Below are 20,863 nucleotides of genomic sequence, written 5' to 3'. Positions count from 1 at the left end.
CATGAGAATAAAGATCAGTGTTTGATTTCACCTGCTGGAACAGCAGCACAGCATTTTCACCATATTAGACAAGTTCTCACCGTACTGAGTGTCTGCGAGAGTTTCGTCCCTCTGGAGTGGAGACCAGTGTGGGCTGGTATGAGCCAAACGCTAGATCTTCGTCTCCAGTCACAGAATCTGAAAAACAGCCAGTCGTAACAAACACAACACACCCGATTAGAGCTGATATGATAAGTTTTGTCATAATATTAGGTTTGTCATAAATATACTGGATCATCAACATAATACCTGAGCAGCAATCTGAGCACAGAAATCTTTTACTGAAACTGAGACACAGAGGCCACGCCCCCTCCACTGTGTCTGATGCAGAGGCCATGCCCCTTCATTTAGACAGAGACACATAGGCCACGCCCCCTCCACTGTAGAAATGCAGAGGACACGCCCCCATCATTTAGAGAGACACAGAGGCCACGCCCCCTCCACTGTGTCTGATGCAGAGGACACGCCCCCGTCATTTAGAGAGAGACACAGAGGCCACGCCCCCTCCACTGTGTCTGATGAAGAGGACACGCCCCCGTCATTTAGAGAGAGACACAGAGGCCACGCCCCCTCCACTGTGTCTGATGCAGAGGCCATGCCCCTTCATTTAGACAGAGACACATAGGCCACGCCCACTCCACTGTATCTGATGCAGAGGACACGCCCCCGTCATTTAGAGAGAGACACAGAGGCCACGCCCCCTCCACTGTGTCTGATGCAGAGGCCATGCCCCCTTCATTTAGACAGAGACACAGAGGCCACGCCCCCTCCACTGTGTCTGATGCAGAGGACACGCCCCCTTCATTTAGACAGAGACAGAGGCCATGCCCCCTATACTGTGTCTGATGCAGAGGCCACGGCCCCTCCACTGTGTCTGATGCAGAGGCCATGCCCCTTCATTTAGACAGAGACACATAGGACACGCCCCCTCCACTGTATCTGATGCAGAGGACACGCCCCTGTCATTTAGAGAGAGACACAGAGGCCACGCCCCCTCCACTGTGTCTGATGCAGAGGGCACGCCCCCTTCATTTAGACAGAGACAGAGGCCATGCCCCCTATACTGTGTCTGATGCATAGGCCACGCCCCCTCCACTGTGTCTGATGCAGAGGACACGCCCCCTTCATTTAGACAGAGACACAGAGGCCATGTCTCCTATACTGTGTCTGATGCAGAGGCCACGCCCCCTCCATTGTGTCTGATGCAGAGGCCATGCCCCTTCATTTAGACAGAGACACAGAGGCCACGCCCCTTCATTGTGACTGATACATAGGCCACTCCTACTTCATTGTGACTGAGACACGGAGTCCACAGTTCTTTCACTGAGACAGAGACAGACAATACTAACGCCTGTTTTTTTTGTTGTTGTTTATACCTTTCCCAGCCGAGCTCTTCTGTGGCTCTCTCTCTGTGGGTGTTGTGTCTTTTTTCTCGCCGGTCACAGGTCTCTCCAGCAGGTGATGAGACGTCCCAATACCCAGAATCTCATCCAGTCTGGTGCGTGGTCTCTGAGGAGCCTCACTTCACAGCAGACCCAATAATAATAATAATAATAATAATAATAATAATAATAATAATAATAATAATAACGATAATAATAACGATAATAATAACGATAATAATAATTATCGTTATTATTATTATTATTATTATTATTATTACAACAAATCAGAGAAGGGAACAAAAAATAAAAACGAGATTTGTGCATGATTTTAATAGATAATATCCCACCTCTCTTTTTTGGCCAGAAATCCAGTTCCTTTTCCTTTCGGCGCATCACTGAACCCCAGCGCGTCCATCAGGTCGTCTTCATCATCGTCAAAGTTTAACTCGTTGCGTTTCTTAGGCGCAGGTGTAGGTGCAGATGTAGGCGCAGATGTAGGTGCAGATGTAGGTGCAGATGTAGGCGCAGATGTAGGTGCAGATGTAGGCGCAGATGTAGGCGTGGCTATAATACAAGGCACAAATATGACTGCTGAGTACACAAATGTTCTTAAACCCCTTTGATGTAACCGTTATACACACTGGTCCAACTGAGAGGTTCAGTTCCTGCTCTACTCTGGAGCAGGAACTAAAAAGGTTCCACACAGAAACTATAGATTTAGCCCTGGTTCTTTCCTTCTAAACTCCTGTGTATTGTGGGTTCCTGAACAGGTTCTTGCAGTGAGGAATGTTGTACAGGAACTCGTTGAGGAACTGAAAACGTTGTTTTTACCTTGATCCTCTATCTTCTGTCCAGCCAGAGAGGATGTCGGCTGCTTTCCTGCTTTTCCTGATGGCGCGATCTTTGGCCGTTCCTCATCCAGTTCGTTCAGCAGGTCATCCAGCGGATCATCCGCATCATCTGTTACAGACAAGCGAAGACCAACAGCCGAGTAAAGACTCATGCCAAATGAAATGTGTAAAAACGATCCTCAAATTACTTCGCTGTTTATTCTTAAGCTGTTTACTATTTAAGCTGAAATCAGTATAATAAAGTTCTGTTCTTGTGCGTTTACGGGAAACAAGCGGACATTTTTTTCCTAAACGTAACCCAAGAGTTGATACCTTGTTTGGCAGCTGGAAACTCGTCATCATCATCTGCAGTAATGCAGCATTAACGAACAAAGAAAATAAGGCTTATTATAATTATTATTATTATAATTATTATTATTATTATTATTATTATACAGTGCCCTTGAATTCTGATTGGTCAGCAGGCGTTGAACACTCAACATGTAACATGTAACATGTAAAGATGTAACAATATTCCATCATCTTCACGACAGAAGAGTTTACATTTCTTTGCGGTTTCTCAGTTGGATTTTTGGGTCTTATTCACTTAAAACAATAAAAAAATAAAGTCTTGTAAGGGAATTATAACTGCTACATTACAGTTAGTAACAGTTTATGCTGAACACTGAACACTGAACTCACCCATGAAGCTGAATTTCCTGTAGCTCCTCAATGCAGCAGCGGGAGCAGAGCTGGGCTTCCTCTCGTCCGCTCCTGCTGCTTCTGTGTGGAAACAAACACTGACGTGCTGAGGGAGAGACACTGTACACACACACACACACACACACACACACACACACACACACACACACACACACACACACACACACACACACACACAGGGAAAGATGATGTCTTGTGTGCAGCAGATGTTTAATTCTAACTCACGATTAGATTTGTTCTTGTCTCCTGGTTTAGATGTTTCAGTTCTGGAGGTTTTGCTAAGCGCTGGTGCTGAACTGGGCTTCCTCTTTGAGCCAAACAAGTCAGCATCCATATCATCCATGTCCTGTGATAGGACAACACACACACACACACACACACACACACACACACACACACACACACACACTATAACCAAAGATCTCACAGAAGATGCCGAAACTTTTATATGAAAACTCATCCAGTCAGACACCTTCATGCTCTCCAGTAAAGCCTTGGGATCCGCCTCGGACACATCTGAACCCTGTGATTACAGGGAAATAAAAATAGTTTTTACTTTACAGCATTTTTGTCTCTATTAAAGTAAAAAATACAGTTGGCATGTAGCAAACGCTTCTGTGTTTGTAAACTCTTCTGTCCTGTCGGCCAACTTAACGTTACGGCTTTGTGGCTGATTGTTACAAAGTAATGACACTGGAGACTGGAGACTTTAATCATTCATTCATTCATTCATTCATCTTCTACCGCTTATCTGAACTACCTCGGGTCACGGGGAGCCTGTGCCTATCTCAGGCGTCATCGGGCATCAAGGCAGGATACACCCTGGACGGAGTGCCAACCCATCACAGGGCACACACACACTCTCATTCACTCACACACTACGGACAATTTTCCAGAGATGCCAATCAACCTACCATGCATGTCTTTGGACCGGGGGAGGAAACCGGAGTACCCGGAGGAAACCCCCGAGGCACGGGGAGAACATGCAAACTCCACACACACAAGGAGGAGGTGGGAATCGAACCCCCAACCCTGGAGGTGTGAGGCGAACGTGCTAACCACTAAGCCACCGTGACCCCCGACTTTAATAATGTTTACGTTAATTAATGTCTCCTTCACCATATCAGTCATTACATACGTTTTTATGTCACTGAAAACAATAACATACTAGAACAAAGGCAGTGATATAAAACTGTGCTGCTAGAAAATTCTAGAAAATGAATCATCACCTTCTGACCAATCAGGATCCAGATTACAAAACAAAGATTTGCAAGAGCACCCTGTCTCACCTCGTCATCTTTCTCTGCCTCCTCTGCCAGTTTGCTGAAGAAGTCATCATCTAGAAGGTTCCTGACAGGTTTCAACATAAAACACTGGTGAATATCCTCTTTACAGTTTATCCTTCAGTTCCATCCATTTACGTTTACGGCATTGGGCAGACACCGTTAACCAGAGCGACTTACATTGATCTCATTTATACAACTGAGTGATTGAGGGCCAAGGAATGGCAGCTTTGTGGACCTGGGATTCGAACTCATGACTTTCCGATGAGTAGTTCAACACCTTAACCTCAGAGCTACCATCCCTCCGCCTCTCAGCACGAGCGCTCACCTCTTTCCACTCTGTGTTCGTAAGACACCCGCTGGTCTGCCAAGTCCTGCAGTCGGAGACCTGGCTTTCACTGGGAGATCTGCGAGGTTACGTAGGTGGGAAAATGGTGTCATCAGGTCATATAAGTATTCTGTACACTTCAGTTTTCCCTAAACTTCAGTATTCAGTACATTTCAGTATTCACTACACTTCAGTATTCACTACACTTCAGAATTCCCTACACTTCAGTATTCAGTACATTTACACTTCAGTATTCACTACACTTCAGAATTCCCTACACTTCAGTATTCACTACACTTCAGTATTCAGTACATTTACACTTCAGTATTCACTACACTTCAGTATTCACTACACTTCAGTATTCAGTACATTTACACTTCAGTATTCACTACACTTCAGTATTCACTACACTTCAGCATTCACTACACTTCAGTATTCACTACACTTCAGTATTCAGTACATTTACACTTCAGTATTCACTACACTTCAGTATTCACTACACTTCAGTATTCACTACACTTCAGTATTCACTACACTTCAGTATTCAGTACATTTACACTTCAGTATTCACTACACTTCAGTATTCACTACACTTCAGTATTCACTACACTTCAGTATTCACTACATTTACACTTCAGTATTCACTACACTTCAGTATTCAGTACATTTACACTTCAGTATTCCCTACACTTCAGTATTCACTACATTTACACTTCAGTATTCACTACACTTCAGTGTTCAGTACATTTACACTTCAGTATTCCCTACACTTCAGTATTCACTACACTTCAGTATTCACTACACTTCAGTATTCACTACACTTCAGTATTCACTACACTTCAGTATTCAGTACATTTACACTTCAGTATTCACTACACTTCAGTATTCACTACACTTCAGTATTCACTACACTTCAGTATTCAGTACATTTACACTTCAGTATTCACTACATTTCAGTATTCAGTACACTTCAGTATTCACTACACTTCAGTATTCACTACACTTCAGTATTCCCTACACTTCAGTATTCCCTACACTTCAGTATTCACTACACTTCAGCATTCAGTACACTTCAGTATTCACTACACTTCAGTATTCACTACACTTCAGTATTCACTACACTTCAGTATTCTCTTGTAGCTCAGGTGCAAAGCTAAACAACTCCAGACATCAGTGACATCAGATCCTAACAGGACGACTACTTAAAGCTGAACGTACCATCAGTGTCGTCTCCCAGCAGATCTCCCAACACGTCATCAATTGAGCCTAAAGGTAACAACACACATCACACTCACATATCTGGACAAAAACAAATGTGCCGGACTACAACTGGTGTCACGTGTATAAACCACTCACCCCTCAGACCTTTCTTCTGTTTGGACGGCTGACATGTGAAAAGAAAAAGCACAGAGTTTCGGACAGCTTTCAGTTATTCGCTCGTTATATTAACATGTTATTGTTTCTATAGTAACAGCTCGTTCACATGGACCTGTAGGGTGTGTGATCATTGATATGGTGACACGTATGAAAGGAGTCTCCAGTGTCAGGACTCCATAAAGCTGTACATTTCATTTTCCCCATGTCATCAGGATAAGCTCAGAGTTCACTGCTTGTTTGTCTTATTATGAAACTTCACGATAAAGAGGACGAAGAGAAGATGCTGAAGGAGCGACTGCTTGTAGCCGTTATAATGTACATGAGATTCGTTTCTCAACATTAAATATAACTCTAAACGGATGAAACGTCTTCAGTAACGAATAAACGTTGTAACTGTTTGGAATTTGCTGTGAAAAGAGAAAAATGAATCACAAAAGCAGTTATTAAAAAATTAAAAGAATCAACTTCTGGGTGGTAACAGTAACAGTGGCTCCACTTCATCACTCCATGCTGTCGTTTATTCTTTCACGATATCATTTACATTTACAGCATGTGACAGACGCCCTTATCCAGAGCGACGTACATAAGTGCTTAAATCTCTAACATAGAATACATTAATGCTGGATCACTAAGTTACATACTTAAGATACCATGAGTTTAAAACATTTGTTCAAAGTTACAATGAAAAAGTGTCAAAGGTGTTTTTTTTTAAATGCAAAAGATAAGGAAAGAAGTGCTAGTTGAAGTGTTTCCTGAATAAGTAGGTCTTCAACCGCCGCTTGAAAATAGCCATATCAACGCTTCACAGAGGGTGTTATTCCTTCACTTATAACTGTTTTGTTGAACTTCAGAGGAAATTACTGTATTAGATTAGATTAGATTAGATTAAACTTTATTGTCATTACACATGTACAAATACAAGGCAACGAAATGCAGTTTAGGTCTAACAAGAGTGCAATAGCAGCAAGTGCAGGATATACAGTGTTTACATGAGTTAAATAAATAAAATAAAATAAATAAAATGGTAATATAGAAGTAATTTACAGATGTGTACAGATGTACTATGAACATAATATACAGATGGCTATTACTATAAACTGAAATTTACAGAAGGATGGCTATTTTCAAGCGGCGGTTGAAGACCTACTTATTCAGGAAACACTTCAACTAGCACTTCTTTCCTTATCTTTTGCATTTAAATGAAAATAAGAAAATAAAAATAAAAAAAACTTTCACATTGTAACTTTGAACAAATGTTTTAAACTCATGGTATCTTAAGTATGTAACTTAGTGATCCAGCATTAATGTATTCAATGTTAGAGATTTAAGCACTTATGTACGTCGCTCTGGATAAGGGCGTCTGTCACATGATGTAAATGTAAATGTAAATGTGAGCTATAATATACAAAATATACTGAAATTACTGTATACTGGGGAACTGGGTTCAGTGCCGTCGACTTCAGAAGCAACACAAGTGTTCAGTACTGGGCAAAGAAAATATTCACGTTTAAAATAATCCACATGCAAAGTGATGGAAATGTGACTGAATGAGGGATGAAAAGAAAATGCAGACAGATAAAAGGAAGAAAGATACTGAAAAGAGGGATACAAATATTTTATATTTGACTTTTTTTTCCCCCAGTTGTTTTCTTAAACAAATATGTATCACAGAAATTCTTTTTTCTTCCCTTGACATATTCTTGAGTTTCTATACAACTGGCTTTTGTTTATTTACTTATTGTCTCTGATGCTAGCGAAGTGAAACAGCCCTGCTGATGAAATGATGTGAGATTAACACTAGATAATCACGCATGCGTGCATTTACACAGGTAAGGAAATATAAAACAGGACATTTAACTCACTCACCATTATAAACACGGAAGAGAAGATAAATCAGAGCATGTTTATAAACTCAGGCTAGTCAGCTGGAGCAGAGCGTCAGCGTCGCCATTGGTAACCGCAGCTCGCGCGCTTCTTTAATAAACATATTCTCCGTTTTTTTCACTTTATCTTCCTTTAAAATTAACATACAAATTTAATTATCATTTATAATAATTTATTTAGCTAAATAAATAAAAAAAATTATCCTATACAGTTTTGAATTCCCGTGGCTGCTGAGCCTGCTTCCGGTGACGCACTTCCTGTTCACGTTACAGCATTCTGGATAATGTAGTTCTTTAATGGTGCGCTCAGACGTTCAAGTGTAAAAATGTATATAGTGTTTTATTGCGTATATGCGTTTTTAATACGTTATTACAATTCTTTTTTTTAATATTTATATTAATTGATTTATATAGAAATAAGATTTAAGCGTGTGTCGGCCACCAGGGGGCGATGATGAACTGTTTATATTCTGTTTTTCAGACTGTGTATCAGAAAATTCCCTTGTTGTGTGATTTCTAGATAAGGATTATATCTAAATGGTGTTTGATTTAAAATTTAATTATTTATAAATAATTATAAATGACTTATTGACTCATATAAGTGATATAACTGAAGTTTATGAGCCTTCATCATGTCCTTTCAGGGAGGCTTTCCTTGCTTGGCTTGTTCACTAGGCACAGAGAGAGATATACAGTATTTTCTTTTTTTTTTAAAGTTAACTTTAAAAGTTTTTCTTTTTTAAATTAATTTTAATTGAACTTTAATTGTATATATTCATTTGTTTCTTTTTACCCTTCTTCTTCTTCTTCTTCTTCTTCTTCTTCTTCTTCTTCTTCTTCTTCTTTTTATTATTATCATCATCATCATCATCATTATTATTATTATTATGATTATTATTATTATTATTATTATTATTATTATTATTATTTATTTTTCTCTCTCTCTTCTGTTTCCATACTTTTGTAAAGCTGCTTTGAGACAATGGGAAATTGTAAAAAGTTTTATACAAATAAATTGAATTGAATATGTTAAATTATCTGAATTACCGTAACACCATACTGTTGTTATGTACCGACCCTTACTATCGGTCACTTTAAATCAAATCAAATCAAATTTTATTTGTCACATACACACACATACAGAGTACGACATGCAGTGTAATGCTTTTTACGTCTGTCCGGTATTCAAGCATAAAAGGAATGGAATTAAGGATCAAAAATAAAACCAAAAGGAGTTAGATAAATAAAAAGTATAAACTATATAAAAACTATATACAAATATGAAAAATATATGTGAAAAATATATGTATATACATAAATGCATTATGTTTGGTTATTCATGGTTATTTCCACTGATAGATAAGGAAGAGGGGGTGCCAATACATTGTGCAGAGCAACAGCTCAGTGATAGCACACCAAGTGTTTAGAGAGATTTAATAAGAAGCCTAAGTGCAGAATGATACAGAAGATATTTGCACTGTTTGTTTATTTTCCTTCAGTATAAACTTCTGTCTGGAGCAGTTTACATCCACTCTGAAACATGCCTTTTGATTCCAGGGCTAAATTCTGAACTTCACACACAAACTTCTGAGTAAATTCCTTTGCATTTGTAATGGGGAGACGCTGTAGATCAAACAGAGATTACATTCAGAGGATTAGACCTTTCGCAGAAAGAAAGGCCATTTCACTGTAGGTGAATGTGAACGTTAGTCACGAACCATCACGTATTAGAGCAGATGGTTTGAATAAGAGCAGGTTCAGATTTCATCCTGTCCTTCTCCAGCTGGGTTCTCCCCATGGGGCTGGGAAAAAGCTGCAGAAATAACAACCAGAGGAAAACACAGGAGCTGAATGAAGCCGTGTATGAACTCCCAACTCCAGGTGTCACAGAGCCTCAGCCTGAGGAGAAGAGAACAGTCACAGTCATGTCAGTGAATATCAGAGAATCAATTCTACATTAGAGTTCAATTAGGGAAAATCTCTCAAGATCGAGGTTATGCTGTTGATTTTTGTGATTTACACATTTTCAGCTTGGTTCATTAGTTACGAAGAAACGTTTTAGAGAGTTTAATATGGAGCCTGAGTTCAGCATCAAGAACATAAATATAAATCATACATTTATCACGAGACGATCAGCAACACAGGATCTTAGCACTGTTCTTTTCAGTGTGTTTCTATAAAGGTGTCTATTGCAGTTGGAGAAACTCTTGTTCCGTCTGAACTTCCGTTTTAACAATAAACCTCATGACCATAATTTCACAAGAATGCAGTGTGAGATCCGATCTCTCTGAACTTTACAACCACAGTGACGCTACATGTCCCGACATATCAGTTCAAATGGATTATTCATAAGTCAGGGTTAGTTCTAGATGTCTTTTTATCAGGGGCGTAGCCATCATTTAAAAAGTGGTGGGGACGTAATGTCTAGTGTTATCTGTTTTTTTTTTTTCAGTTAACCCTTGTGTAAATGACAGGTTTTATTTTTAATCAATAATTTTAATGCTTTATATGCGTTATGATTATATATGATTATAAAACAGAAAGAAAGAAAGAAATAGAACAGCTTGCCACTGGGACAGTACCCTTAAAAGGACATCTTTGTACATTATTTAACCCCAAACATTTATAGTTGTACATTGAGATAGTTCGGATAAGCGGTAGAGAGTGAGTGAGTGAGTGTTTTCTTGGACGGCTTGGACAATTCCCTGACTGAACACTAGGAGGCCTTCCAGTAGAGTCTTTTATTATGTGCCTATATTATGTGTCTTTTGTCTGTTTATGTTTTTTGTCTGTTCCCCATGTTTTACTACTCTTGTTCCGTCTGAACTTCCGTTTTAACAATAAACCTCATGACCATAATTTCACAAGAATGCAGTGTGAGATCCGATCTCTCTGAACTTTACAACCACAGTGACGCTACATGTCCCGACATATCAGTTCAAATGGATTATTCATAAGTCAGGGTTAGTTCTAGATGTCTTTTTATCAGGGGCGTAGCCATCATTTAAAAAGTGGTGGGGACGTAATGTCTAGTGTTATCTGTTTTTTTTTTTTTCAGTTAACCCTTGTGTAAATGACAGGTTTTATTTTTAATCAATAATTCTAATGCTTTATATGCGTTATGATTATATATGATTATAAAACAGAAAGAAAGAAAGAAATAGAACAGCTTGCCACTGGGACAGTACCCTTAAAAGGACATCTTTGTACATTATTTAACCCCAAACATTTATAGTTGTACATTAAGGTACACATTGGTACTCTAAGGTAGTAATGTGTACCCTTTTGAGTATAAAGTACAAAGATGTCCTTATAATGGTACTAAGAGTATATTGTTTACATATTTCAAATTGTACAGTACATGGCACACAGTAATGGATACTTGCACATTCAAATAATACTTCATTTTGTTCTCTTCTACAGTCCATATTTCAGGAATAAAACAATAATTCAAAACAAACTATTGAAAGAAAATTTATATTGAACTCAACTGACAAACATGTCAAGACCTGATATCAGTTATACAATTAGATGAAATAAACATTTAGTGTCACTTCTTTTAAGCTTCCTGGCTAGTTTGTTTAAAAATAGTAGCTTTTTACACAGTGTTAAAGCTAACATTTATTTCAATATATTAAGCTACTTAAAACTGCCAAAAGTGTCTCTGCGACGTTCCTTCCCATCTATGAACAGCTGAGCAATCATTTCCCTATTTATATAGTCAATTTTGTCAATGTGAATGTGACACACAGCAACACTGTTTAGACGGGACTGTGTCATTGTGCTTCGGAGCCAGGTTTTTAATCTTTGAAGACCGCTGAAGCTTCTTTCAGCCTCTGCTGAAGAAACAGGCAAAACAAGCAGCAACCTCACAAGTGTTTCCACTTGGTTAAAGAGAATACACTGCTTGACATTTTTATAAAAAAGGAGTGAAGCGTTTTTTGTCGCTTTGAGGTCATTGTAACCGAATGCTGGACCGCGGGTGCGACTCGAGCTACAGTACTGAGGGCGCGTGATGATGACGTGACAAGTGAGCGACTGATTGCCGTGAACGTCATGTATAGACTATCTTAAACTTTCTTGTCTCTTTGAATTTTAAATCACTCTGCATTTATATACATTGCTCCATTAAAACCTCAACATGTGGTGAACACAACTCTCCACTAAAAAAGTGAGGGGGACGAATTTACTTTTTATAAAAAGTGCGGGGGACATGTCCCCCGTGTCCCCCGCGTAATCTACGCCCATGCCTTTTATAGTAGGTTAAAGGAGGAAAATGCAGCTGTAATAATACTGACATGGATATTAAGATGTTAGGACTGACATCACAGAGATACTCCAGGAAATCACATGACTGCAACTCCACGTGTCAAATTAATCCTGAGTATGACTATAGTCCTGTAGGATTATTATTATTATTATTATTATTATTATTATTATTATTATTATTATTATTATTATCATTATTATTATAGAATCGTATTACTAATCAAAACAGCAGCACTATATGAAAATGCTACATAAATAATGTAGTATATATAAGATATAATAATATAGGCTTAGTGCTTATAGCACGGTGGCTTAGTGGTTAGCACGTTCGCCTCACACCTCCAGGGTTGGGGGTTTGATTCCCGCCTCCGCCTTGTGTGTGTGGAGTTTGCATGTTCTCCATGCCTCGGGGGTTTCCTCCGGGTACTCCGGTTTCCTCCCCCGGTCCAAAGACATGCATGGTTGATTGGCATCTCTGGAAAATTGTCCGTAGTGTGTGATTGCGTGAGTCAATGAGAGTGTGTGTGTGTGCCCTGTGATGGGTTGGCACTCCGTCCAGGGTGTATCCTGTCATGACGCCTGAGATAGGCACAGTCTCCCTGTGACCCGAGATAGTTCGGATAAGCGGTAGAGAGTGAGTGAGTGAGTGTTTTCTTGGACGGCTTGGACAATTCCCTGACTGAACACTAGGAGGCCTTCCAGTAGAGTCTTTTATTATGTGCCTATATTATGTGTCTTTTGTCTGTTTATGTTTTTTGTCTGTTCCCCATGTTTTACTAATCACTCCCCTATTTATACCTGTTGTGTGTCTGTTCTTTTTCCATCCATCCATTTTCTACCGCTTATCCGGGGCCGGGTCGCGGGGGCAGCAGTCTAAGCAGGGACGCCCAGACTTCCCTCTCCCCAGACACTTCCTCCAGCTCGAGGAAGGCGAGGCGTTCCCAGGCCAGCCGAGAGACATTGTCCCTCCAGCGTGTCCTAGGTCTTCCCCGGGGCCTGCTCCCGGGGCTCCATCCTTCCCTCACTTGTGAACAAGACCCCAAGATACTTAAACTCCTCCACTTGAGGCAGGAGCTCTCCGCCAACCTGAAGCGGGCAAGCCACCCTTTTCCGGTTGAGAACCATGGCCTCGGACTTGGAGGTGCTGATTCTCATCCCCGGCGTTCACATTCGGCTGCAAACCGTCCCAGTGCACGCTGAAGGTCCTGATTTGAGGAAGCCAACAGGACAACATCATCTGCAAAAAGCACAGACGAAATCCTGTGGTCCCCAAACCAGATTCCCTCTGGCCCCCGACTGCGCCTAGAAATCCTGTCCATATAGATAATGAACAGGACCGGTGACAAAGGGCAGCCCTGCTGGAGTCCAACATGCACCGGTAACAAGTCTGACTTACTGCCTGCAATGCGAACCAAACTCCTGCTCCAGTCATATAGGGACCGGACAGCCCTTAGCAGAGGGCCCCGGACCCCATACTCCCAGAGCACCCCCCACAGGTCACAACAAGGGACACAGTCGAATGCCTTCTCCAGATCCATAAAGCACATGTGGATTGGTTGGGCAAACTCCCATGAACCCTCCAGCAACCTGGCGAGGGTATAGAGATGGTCCAGTGTTCCACGACCGGGACGAAACCCGCATTGTTCCTCCTGAATCTGAGGTTCGACTATCGGCCAAATTCTCCTCTCCAGTACCCTGGCATAGACTTTTCCGGGGAGGCTGAGGAGTGTGATCCCCCTGTAGTTGGAACACACCCTCCGGTCCCTTCTTAAACAAAGGGACCACCACCCCAGTCTGCCAGTCCAGAGGCACTGTCCCCAGCCGCCACGCGACGTTGCAGAGGCGTGTCAACCAAGACAGCCCCACAACATCCAGAGACTTGAGGTACTCAGGGCGGATCTCATCCACCCCCGGTGCCTTGCCACTGAGGAGCTTCTCAACTACCTCAGTGACCTCAGCTTGGGGGATCGACGAGTCCACAACTGAGCCCTCGGCCTCTTCTTCCTCAATGGAAGACATGTCGGTGGGGTTGAGGAGAACCTCGCAGTACTCCTTCCACCGTCCGAGGATGTCCCCAGTCGAAGTCAGCAGATTCCCACTCCCACTGTAAACAGTGTGTGCAGGGCACTGCTTCCCCCTCCTGAGGCGCCGGACGGTTTGCCAGAATTTCTTCGAGGCCAACCGATAGTCCTTCTCCATGGCCTCACCGAACTCCTCCAAGACCCGAGTTTTTGCCTCCACAATCACCCGGGCTGAAGCTCGCTTGGCCCTCCAGTACCTATCAGCTGCCTCCGGAGTCCCCCAAGCCAACCAGGCTAGATAGGACTCCTTCTTCAGCTTGACGGCATCCCTTACTTCCGGGGTCCACCACCGGGTTCGGGGATTGCCGCCATGACAGGCACCGGAGACCTTACGGCCACAGCTCCGAGCGGCCGTGTCGACAATGGAGGTGGAGAACATGGTCCACTTGGACTCAATGTCTCCAACCTCCCTCGGGATCTGGTTGAAGCTCTGCCGGAGGTGGGAGTTGAAGATCTCTCTGACTCTGACTCTCTCGGAGACTCTGTCAAACGTTCCCAGCAGACCCTCACAGTACGTTTGGGTCTGCCAAGTCTGTCCAACTTCCTCCCCCGCCATCGGATCCAACTCACCACCAGGTGGTGATCAGTTCACAGCTCCGCCCCTCTCTTTACCCGAGTGTCCAAGACATACGGCCGGAGGTCAGATGAAACAACCACAAAGTCGATCATCGACCTCCGACCTAGGGTGTCCTGGTGCCATGTGTCTGTTCTCTTTAGTCTAGTTTATTAGTTAGTTTATAAGTTTACTAGTTTATTGCCTAGTTTATTTCTCATGTCTGTTAACCTCTGTCTGTCAACGTCTGTCTGTCTGTCTGTCTGTCTGTCTGTCTGTCTCTCTGTCAACCCCAGTCTGACTGTCTGTCGGTCTGTCTGTCTGCCTGCCTGTCTGTCTGTCTGTCAGTCTGTCAACCCCAGTCTGACTGTCTGCCTGCCTGTCTGTCAACACCAGTCTTTGCTATCCCTGTATTTGGGTCTGGAATGAGACAAAGAGCTACTTCATGTACATGATGGATATAGTTTAAGAATTAGATCTCAGTTTGATTTCAATTTGTGCATTTTGACAAAACAAATTAGATAAAAAGGCTTTTATACTCAGTATCTAGTCAGTTATTAAACAAATCTCACTGCATCATATGTTCAGAAGTCATTAAATTAGAACTCCAAAAAATATCACAGGTTAGTGAAAGAACACAGAAATGTTTTATTTACATTTACATAGAGTCAGGTCTAGTCCTGCATCCACAGCAAGCTCTGTTTCACACTCACACACACACACACACACACACACACATCCAAAAACAAAATAATGAATCAGAAAACCGTCATTTCAGACGAACCAGAAAAGGTAGGTATAGTTTGCAAATGGAAGTCTTACTGCTGTCACTCAAACTATACAGGCAGTAGCAAGTTGTGTATAACTTAATTTCTTGTGCACGTGTGGAGTCCTGCGTTCATGTTAAAACTAGGAAAATAGCAATTTCACTGTCACACAAGAAGGAAAACATGGGATGATGTCTTTCTCCATGAAGGAAGAACATTCATATGCCGTGATTTTTAACATGCTGATAGCATATCATGGCATAAAGATTAGTTTGTGAGCTTTAAAAACACACCTGAGGAAGTCAAGACAAGACCATCTCAGATTAAACGATGTAAGGAAAGTTATAAGAGCAGAACTGTGTAGCTGTAGTTCAGCAATACAAACAGTCTGTGGTCTATAGAGAAGGTACACCTTGTTGCCCAATTTTTAACTTTTCGTCTTGTCGATGAAATAATAATAACTGAGACTAATTACAGGCGGTAAGTTCAGCAAACACCGTAATAAATTCTGTAACGGAGCAGGAACCTCCATCACACACACACACACACACACACACACACACACACACACACACACACACACACACACACACACACAGAGCTCTTAGGCTTTAGGTTTATACATAAGAGTTTCTCTCTCTCACACACACACACACACACACACACACACACACACACACACACACACACACACACACACACACACACACACACACAGAGCTCTTAGGCTTTAGGTTTATACAAAGAGTTAATGATACATTTGGGAGTGTGTGGTTTATGAGGTGACATCTTGAGTGGCATCTTGGCCTTGAAATGAAAAGAACTGAAAAGGACAGAACAGCTCTTTGGGAAGTGTGTGTGTGTTCCTCACACAGTGTTCCTGTTCCTGTTCCAGTACATGAAGCTGATCGGCTGAGACATGTAAGGAAAGTTATAAGAGCAGAACTGCATAGACCAGGAGAGTTTTTTCCCACATTTTCATGACAGAAGAGTTTAAAATATGTGGCAACATCTGATCACGACAATAGAAATAAGAGAACAACTTCTTCAGCTGATGCCAGGTGAGAACAGGAAGTGACATAGTTCATAAATGCGATGAAAAAGGATCATGTGTATGATATGTTTTTCAATAAGGCAAGTTTCTGTGGTAAAATTTTCTGTGGTAAAATTTTCTGTGGTAAAATTTTCTGTGGTAAAATTTTCTGTGGTATAAGAGCAACACAACATGAGGTTTTCTTCCTTACTGCTCATAATAAAAAGGTTTACATTATTTTATGTTTAAAATTGTGGAACTATGGAGACAACAAACAATTTCCCAACAAACTTTATCCACTAAATAGTGGACCTGTAAAACATGCTAGTAGATCATTTGGATCTCAGCTGCTGTATCTCCAGCACTCCACAAGTGCATTCATGAGACTGTTTACACTGCTGTTTCCAAACCAATACTTTGTGCAGCTGCTTCAAGCAAATAATCAGCAGTTGTAGAAAGTGTTTCATGAAAATGATTTCCAGCGAAGTTTCATCGGACATAACAGTTCCCAAGGAGCAGAGAGGTGAGCTGCATTAAAAGCGTGTTTATGGATTAGATTGCGAGACTTTATCAGAACAAGAAGATGGATTCTGCCAATTTGGGTTGGATTCTGAAAACAGAAAGTGAGCCAATCGTCTCAGCAATGGTTTACAATTTAGAAAAAAATGGTGTCTTATCTTATCTTAAGTTCTTGGCTTTCAACAGACGATCAGGTGTGGCTTCTGCTGGTTAGAATAAAAACCTGAATGTACACTGGCCCTTTCCAGGTGAGATTGGACAACCATGATGTAGTATCTTCTCAGGAATGACCACTGACTAAGGTGTGGGGCTAGAAAGTGCTTAGTAGTAGCAGTTCTAGTTGTAGTTATATTATGATGATGATGATGATGATGATGATGATGATGATGATGACGATGATGATGATGATGATGATGATGATTATTATTATTATTATTGGAGAGATGGAGAGATGTAGTGTCCAGTCTGTTTGTCTCACAGCCTTTCAGTCCCTCTTCAGTCCAGATCCAGCATGTGATTGGGATCAGCTCAGAGGATTAGAGAAGATTAATCAGAGATAATTCAATCAACCTGCCCTGCGATGGGTTGGCACTCCATCCAGGGTGTATCCTGCCTTGATGCCCGATGACGCCTGAGATAGGCACAGGCTCCCCGTGACCCGAGGTAGTTCGGATAAGCGATAAGCGGTAGAAAATTAATGAATGGAAAGTGAAAGTGAATGAATGGATGAATGAATGAATGAATGAATGAATGAATGAATTCAATCAGCCAGGAGCATGCTGGGTAATCAACAAAAAGTCTGCTGTCAATTTTTCTTTCTCTCTCTCACACACAGTCACACTAGGAAGAAAGGCAATATGAGGCAATAAATACATAAATTAATGTTTAATTTAAACCCAAAACTAAACATTTTAGTTCATGTCTTCTTCTACAAGCTGAGTGCAGGATGTGTCCAGTGATAACAGGGGTTCAGGGATCTTTTTTACTACCCTGACACACTGCACAGTGTAGCTGTAGTTCAGCAATACAAACAGTCTGTGGTCTATAGAGAAGGTACACCTTGTTGCCCAATTTTTAACTTTTCGTCTTGTCGATGAAATAATAATAACTGAGACTAATTACAGGCGGTAAGTTCAGGAAACACTGTAATAAATTCTGTAACGGAGCAGGAACCTCCATCACACACACACACACACACACACACACACACACACAGAGCTCTTAGGCTTTAGGTTTATACAAAGAGTTAATGATACATTTGGGAGTGTGTGGTTTATGAGGTGACATATTGAGTGGCATCTTGGCCTTGAAATGAAAAGAACTGAAAAGGACAGAACAGCTCTTTGGGAAGTGTGTGTGTGTTCCTCACACAGTGTTCCTGTTCCTGTTCCAGTACATGAAGCTGATCGGCTGAGACATGTTTCAGGTTTCACACCTCAGTCTGTTATTGGTATCAACATCACAATCTCACATTACTAACACGAGAAATTTTTCAGGCAGGATTTAATCGAGTAAAAGCGTGATGAACTGCCCTCTAGGCTGCTCCTCTCGTACAAAAGACCGTTTAAATCTGTGTGGCCCTTACAGTAGAGAAACTGTGATGAACCCTGATGCCTGCCATTTCAATTAAATATAACATAATGAAGTGCCCTCTAGGCTGCCCATACGGTAAACAGTTTAGGTGGACCTTACTGTAGAGAAAAGTTAATAAAGTACCCTAAAGTCTACTGTTTAAATGGAAAAACGTGATGTCGTGCCCTCTAGGCTGCCATGCTGGTAAATCAAGGGCACCTCAGCTGCCCACTGCTCCAGGTGTGTGTTCACGGTGTGTGTGTGTGTGTGTGTGTGTGTGTGTGTGTGCACATTGGATGGGTTAAATGCAGAGAACAAATTCTGAGTATGGGTCACCGTACTTAGCTGTATGTCACGTCACTTTCACTTAAATCTATATGGCCGTTATTGTGTCTACTGCAATGTTTACAATTTAAATGGAAAAACATGATAAGGTGCCCTCTAGGGTGCCACTACATGGAGGAAAATGTGATGACATGCCCTCAAGGGTGTTCTTACTATAAGGAAACAATATGCAGTGCTCTGTAGGCTCATCTAAACACATGCAAATGGGATGAAATGCCTGCATCCAACCCTGGGCCAAGATTTTTTAATTCAGAGTAAGTGTAATATTTAGATTGATTATAAACACGAAGATTTTTCCTTCTTACACTTTTCTTCCTGCTTGTTGGAGAAATGGCACAAATCTGTACGTATGTTTCAGAAACAGAGAAACGGTGGAATCCACTCAGGAGTGTGAGCACAGAAACGTGTCCAGGCCTCACCACTGCCTGGAATTCAACATCAGGATCTTACAGTAAAATGTGCTGAACTTTAGTGTGACCCGAGGAATCAGCATTAGAGTGAGATGCTGGCTTATGATTAATTGTTCAGTCAGAGAGAAAGAGAGAGAGAGAAAGAGAGAGAGAAAGAGATCATTTAAAGGGTTAATAAAGAAATTAATTGATTAAATGATTGTTTCACAAGAAACAATTAGAAAATAATCACAGAAATGAACTCATTTAAATATGCAGTTCATACCGTGTGGTTTTTGTATGAGTGACATTTCTTTCTGCCTTACTTCCTCTCTCTCTCTCTCTCTCTCTCTCTCTCTCTCTCTCTCTCTCTCTCTCTCTCTCTCTCTCTCTCTGCTGTGCTTCTTTAGTCATTTTATAATGTACATGAAATAGACTTTTTCAGATAAAGTGTGTTTTGATTGATGTGATTATCAGGTTATATTACTGGGTTAAGTATATACAGCAGTGACAGAGAGACTCGCTCCATTTCAAAACCACAAAACCACCTGAAGCTACAAAAGCACACATTTATACTGATACAGCAGCACAAAAACACTCAGTTTACATCTTTATTCTGTTCTGGAGCTGTAGGATATAATACACACTAACTGAATCACTGAATGCTCACTCACTCACTCACTCACTCACTCACTCACTCAGTCACTTACTGTATCACTCACACACTCACTGACTCAGTGAATCATTGAATACTAACTCACTAACTGAATCACCGAATGCTCACTCACTCACTCACTCTCTCACTCACTCACTCACTCACTCACTCACTCACTCACTCACTCACTTACTGAATCACTCACACACTCACTGACTCAGTGAATCATTGAATACTAACTCACTAACTGAATCACCGAATGCTCACTCACTCACTCTCTCTCTCACTCACTCACTCTCTCACTCACTCACTCTCTCACTCTCTCACTCTCTCACTCACTCACTCACTCTCTCACTCACTCACTCTCACACTCACTCACTCACTTACTCACTCAGTCACTTACTGAATCACTCACACACTCACTGACTCAGTGAATCATTGAATACTAACTCACTAACTGAATCACCGAATGCTCACTCACTCACTCACTCTCTCACTCACTCACTCACTCTCTCACTCACTCACTCTCTCACTCTCTCACTCACTCACTCACTCTCTCACTCACTCACTCTCACACTCACTCACTCACTTACTCACTCAGTCACTTACTGAATCACTCACACACTCACTGACTCAGTGAATCATTGAATACTAACTCACTAACTGAATCACCGAATGCTCACTCACTCACTCACTCTCTCACTCACTCACTCACTCTCTCACTCACTCACTCACTCTCACACTCACTCTCTCACTCACTCACTCACTCTCTCACTCACTCACTCTCACACTCACTCTCTCACTCACTCACTCACTCACTCACTCACTCACT

The 20,863-nt window shown here is 41.4% G+C and overlaps 1 protein-coding gene across 1 annotated transcript in view; it reads right to left on the bottom strand.

The window, feature by feature from the left end:
• The window catches only part of LOC132842623 (fas-binding factor 1 homolog), a 15,183-nt gene extending 7,106 nt beyond the window's left edge, over nucleotides 1–8,077 (bottom strand). The window contains exons 1-12 of the mRNA XM_060865398.1: nucleotides 7,832–8,077; nucleotides 5,945–5,972; nucleotides 5,807–5,854; nucleotides 4,589–4,667; nucleotides 4,267–4,327; nucleotides 3,450–3,500; nucleotides 3,203–3,323; nucleotides 2,957–3,037; nucleotides 2,256–2,384; nucleotides 1,772–1,988; nucleotides 1,416–1,561; nucleotides 81–177 (exon numbers count right to left, since the gene is read on the bottom strand). Of these exons, the coding sequence (XP_060721381.1) occupies nucleotides 81–177; nucleotides 1,416–1,561; nucleotides 1,772–1,988; nucleotides 2,256–2,384; nucleotides 2,957–3,037; nucleotides 3,203–3,323; nucleotides 3,450–3,500; nucleotides 4,267–4,327; nucleotides 4,589–4,667; nucleotides 5,807–5,854; nucleotides 5,945–5,972; nucleotides 7,832–7,834 (1,061 nt within the window). The 5' untranslated portion in view covers nucleotides 7,835–8,077. The remainder of the gene's footprint in view (nucleotides 1–80; nucleotides 178–1,415; nucleotides 1,562–1,771; nucleotides 1,989–2,255; nucleotides 2,385–2,956; nucleotides 3,038–3,202; nucleotides 3,324–3,449; nucleotides 3,501–4,266; nucleotides 4,328–4,588; nucleotides 4,668–5,806; nucleotides 5,855–5,944; nucleotides 5,973–7,831) is intronic.
• Between the last annotated feature and the right edge of the window lie 12,786 nt (nucleotides 8,078–20,863).

This window comes from Tachysurus vachellii, chromosome 3, assembly GCF_030014155.1.
Source record: "Tachysurus vachellii isolate PV-2020 chromosome 3, HZAU_Pvac_v1, whole genome shotgun sequence".
Classification (NCBI taxonomy): domain Eukaryota; kingdom Metazoa; phylum Chordata; class Actinopteri; order Siluriformes; family Bagridae; genus Tachysurus; species Tachysurus vachellii.
The sequence above is the reverse complement of the archived record's forward strand: the minus strand, read 5'-3'. Positions and strand labels throughout refer to the sequence as shown.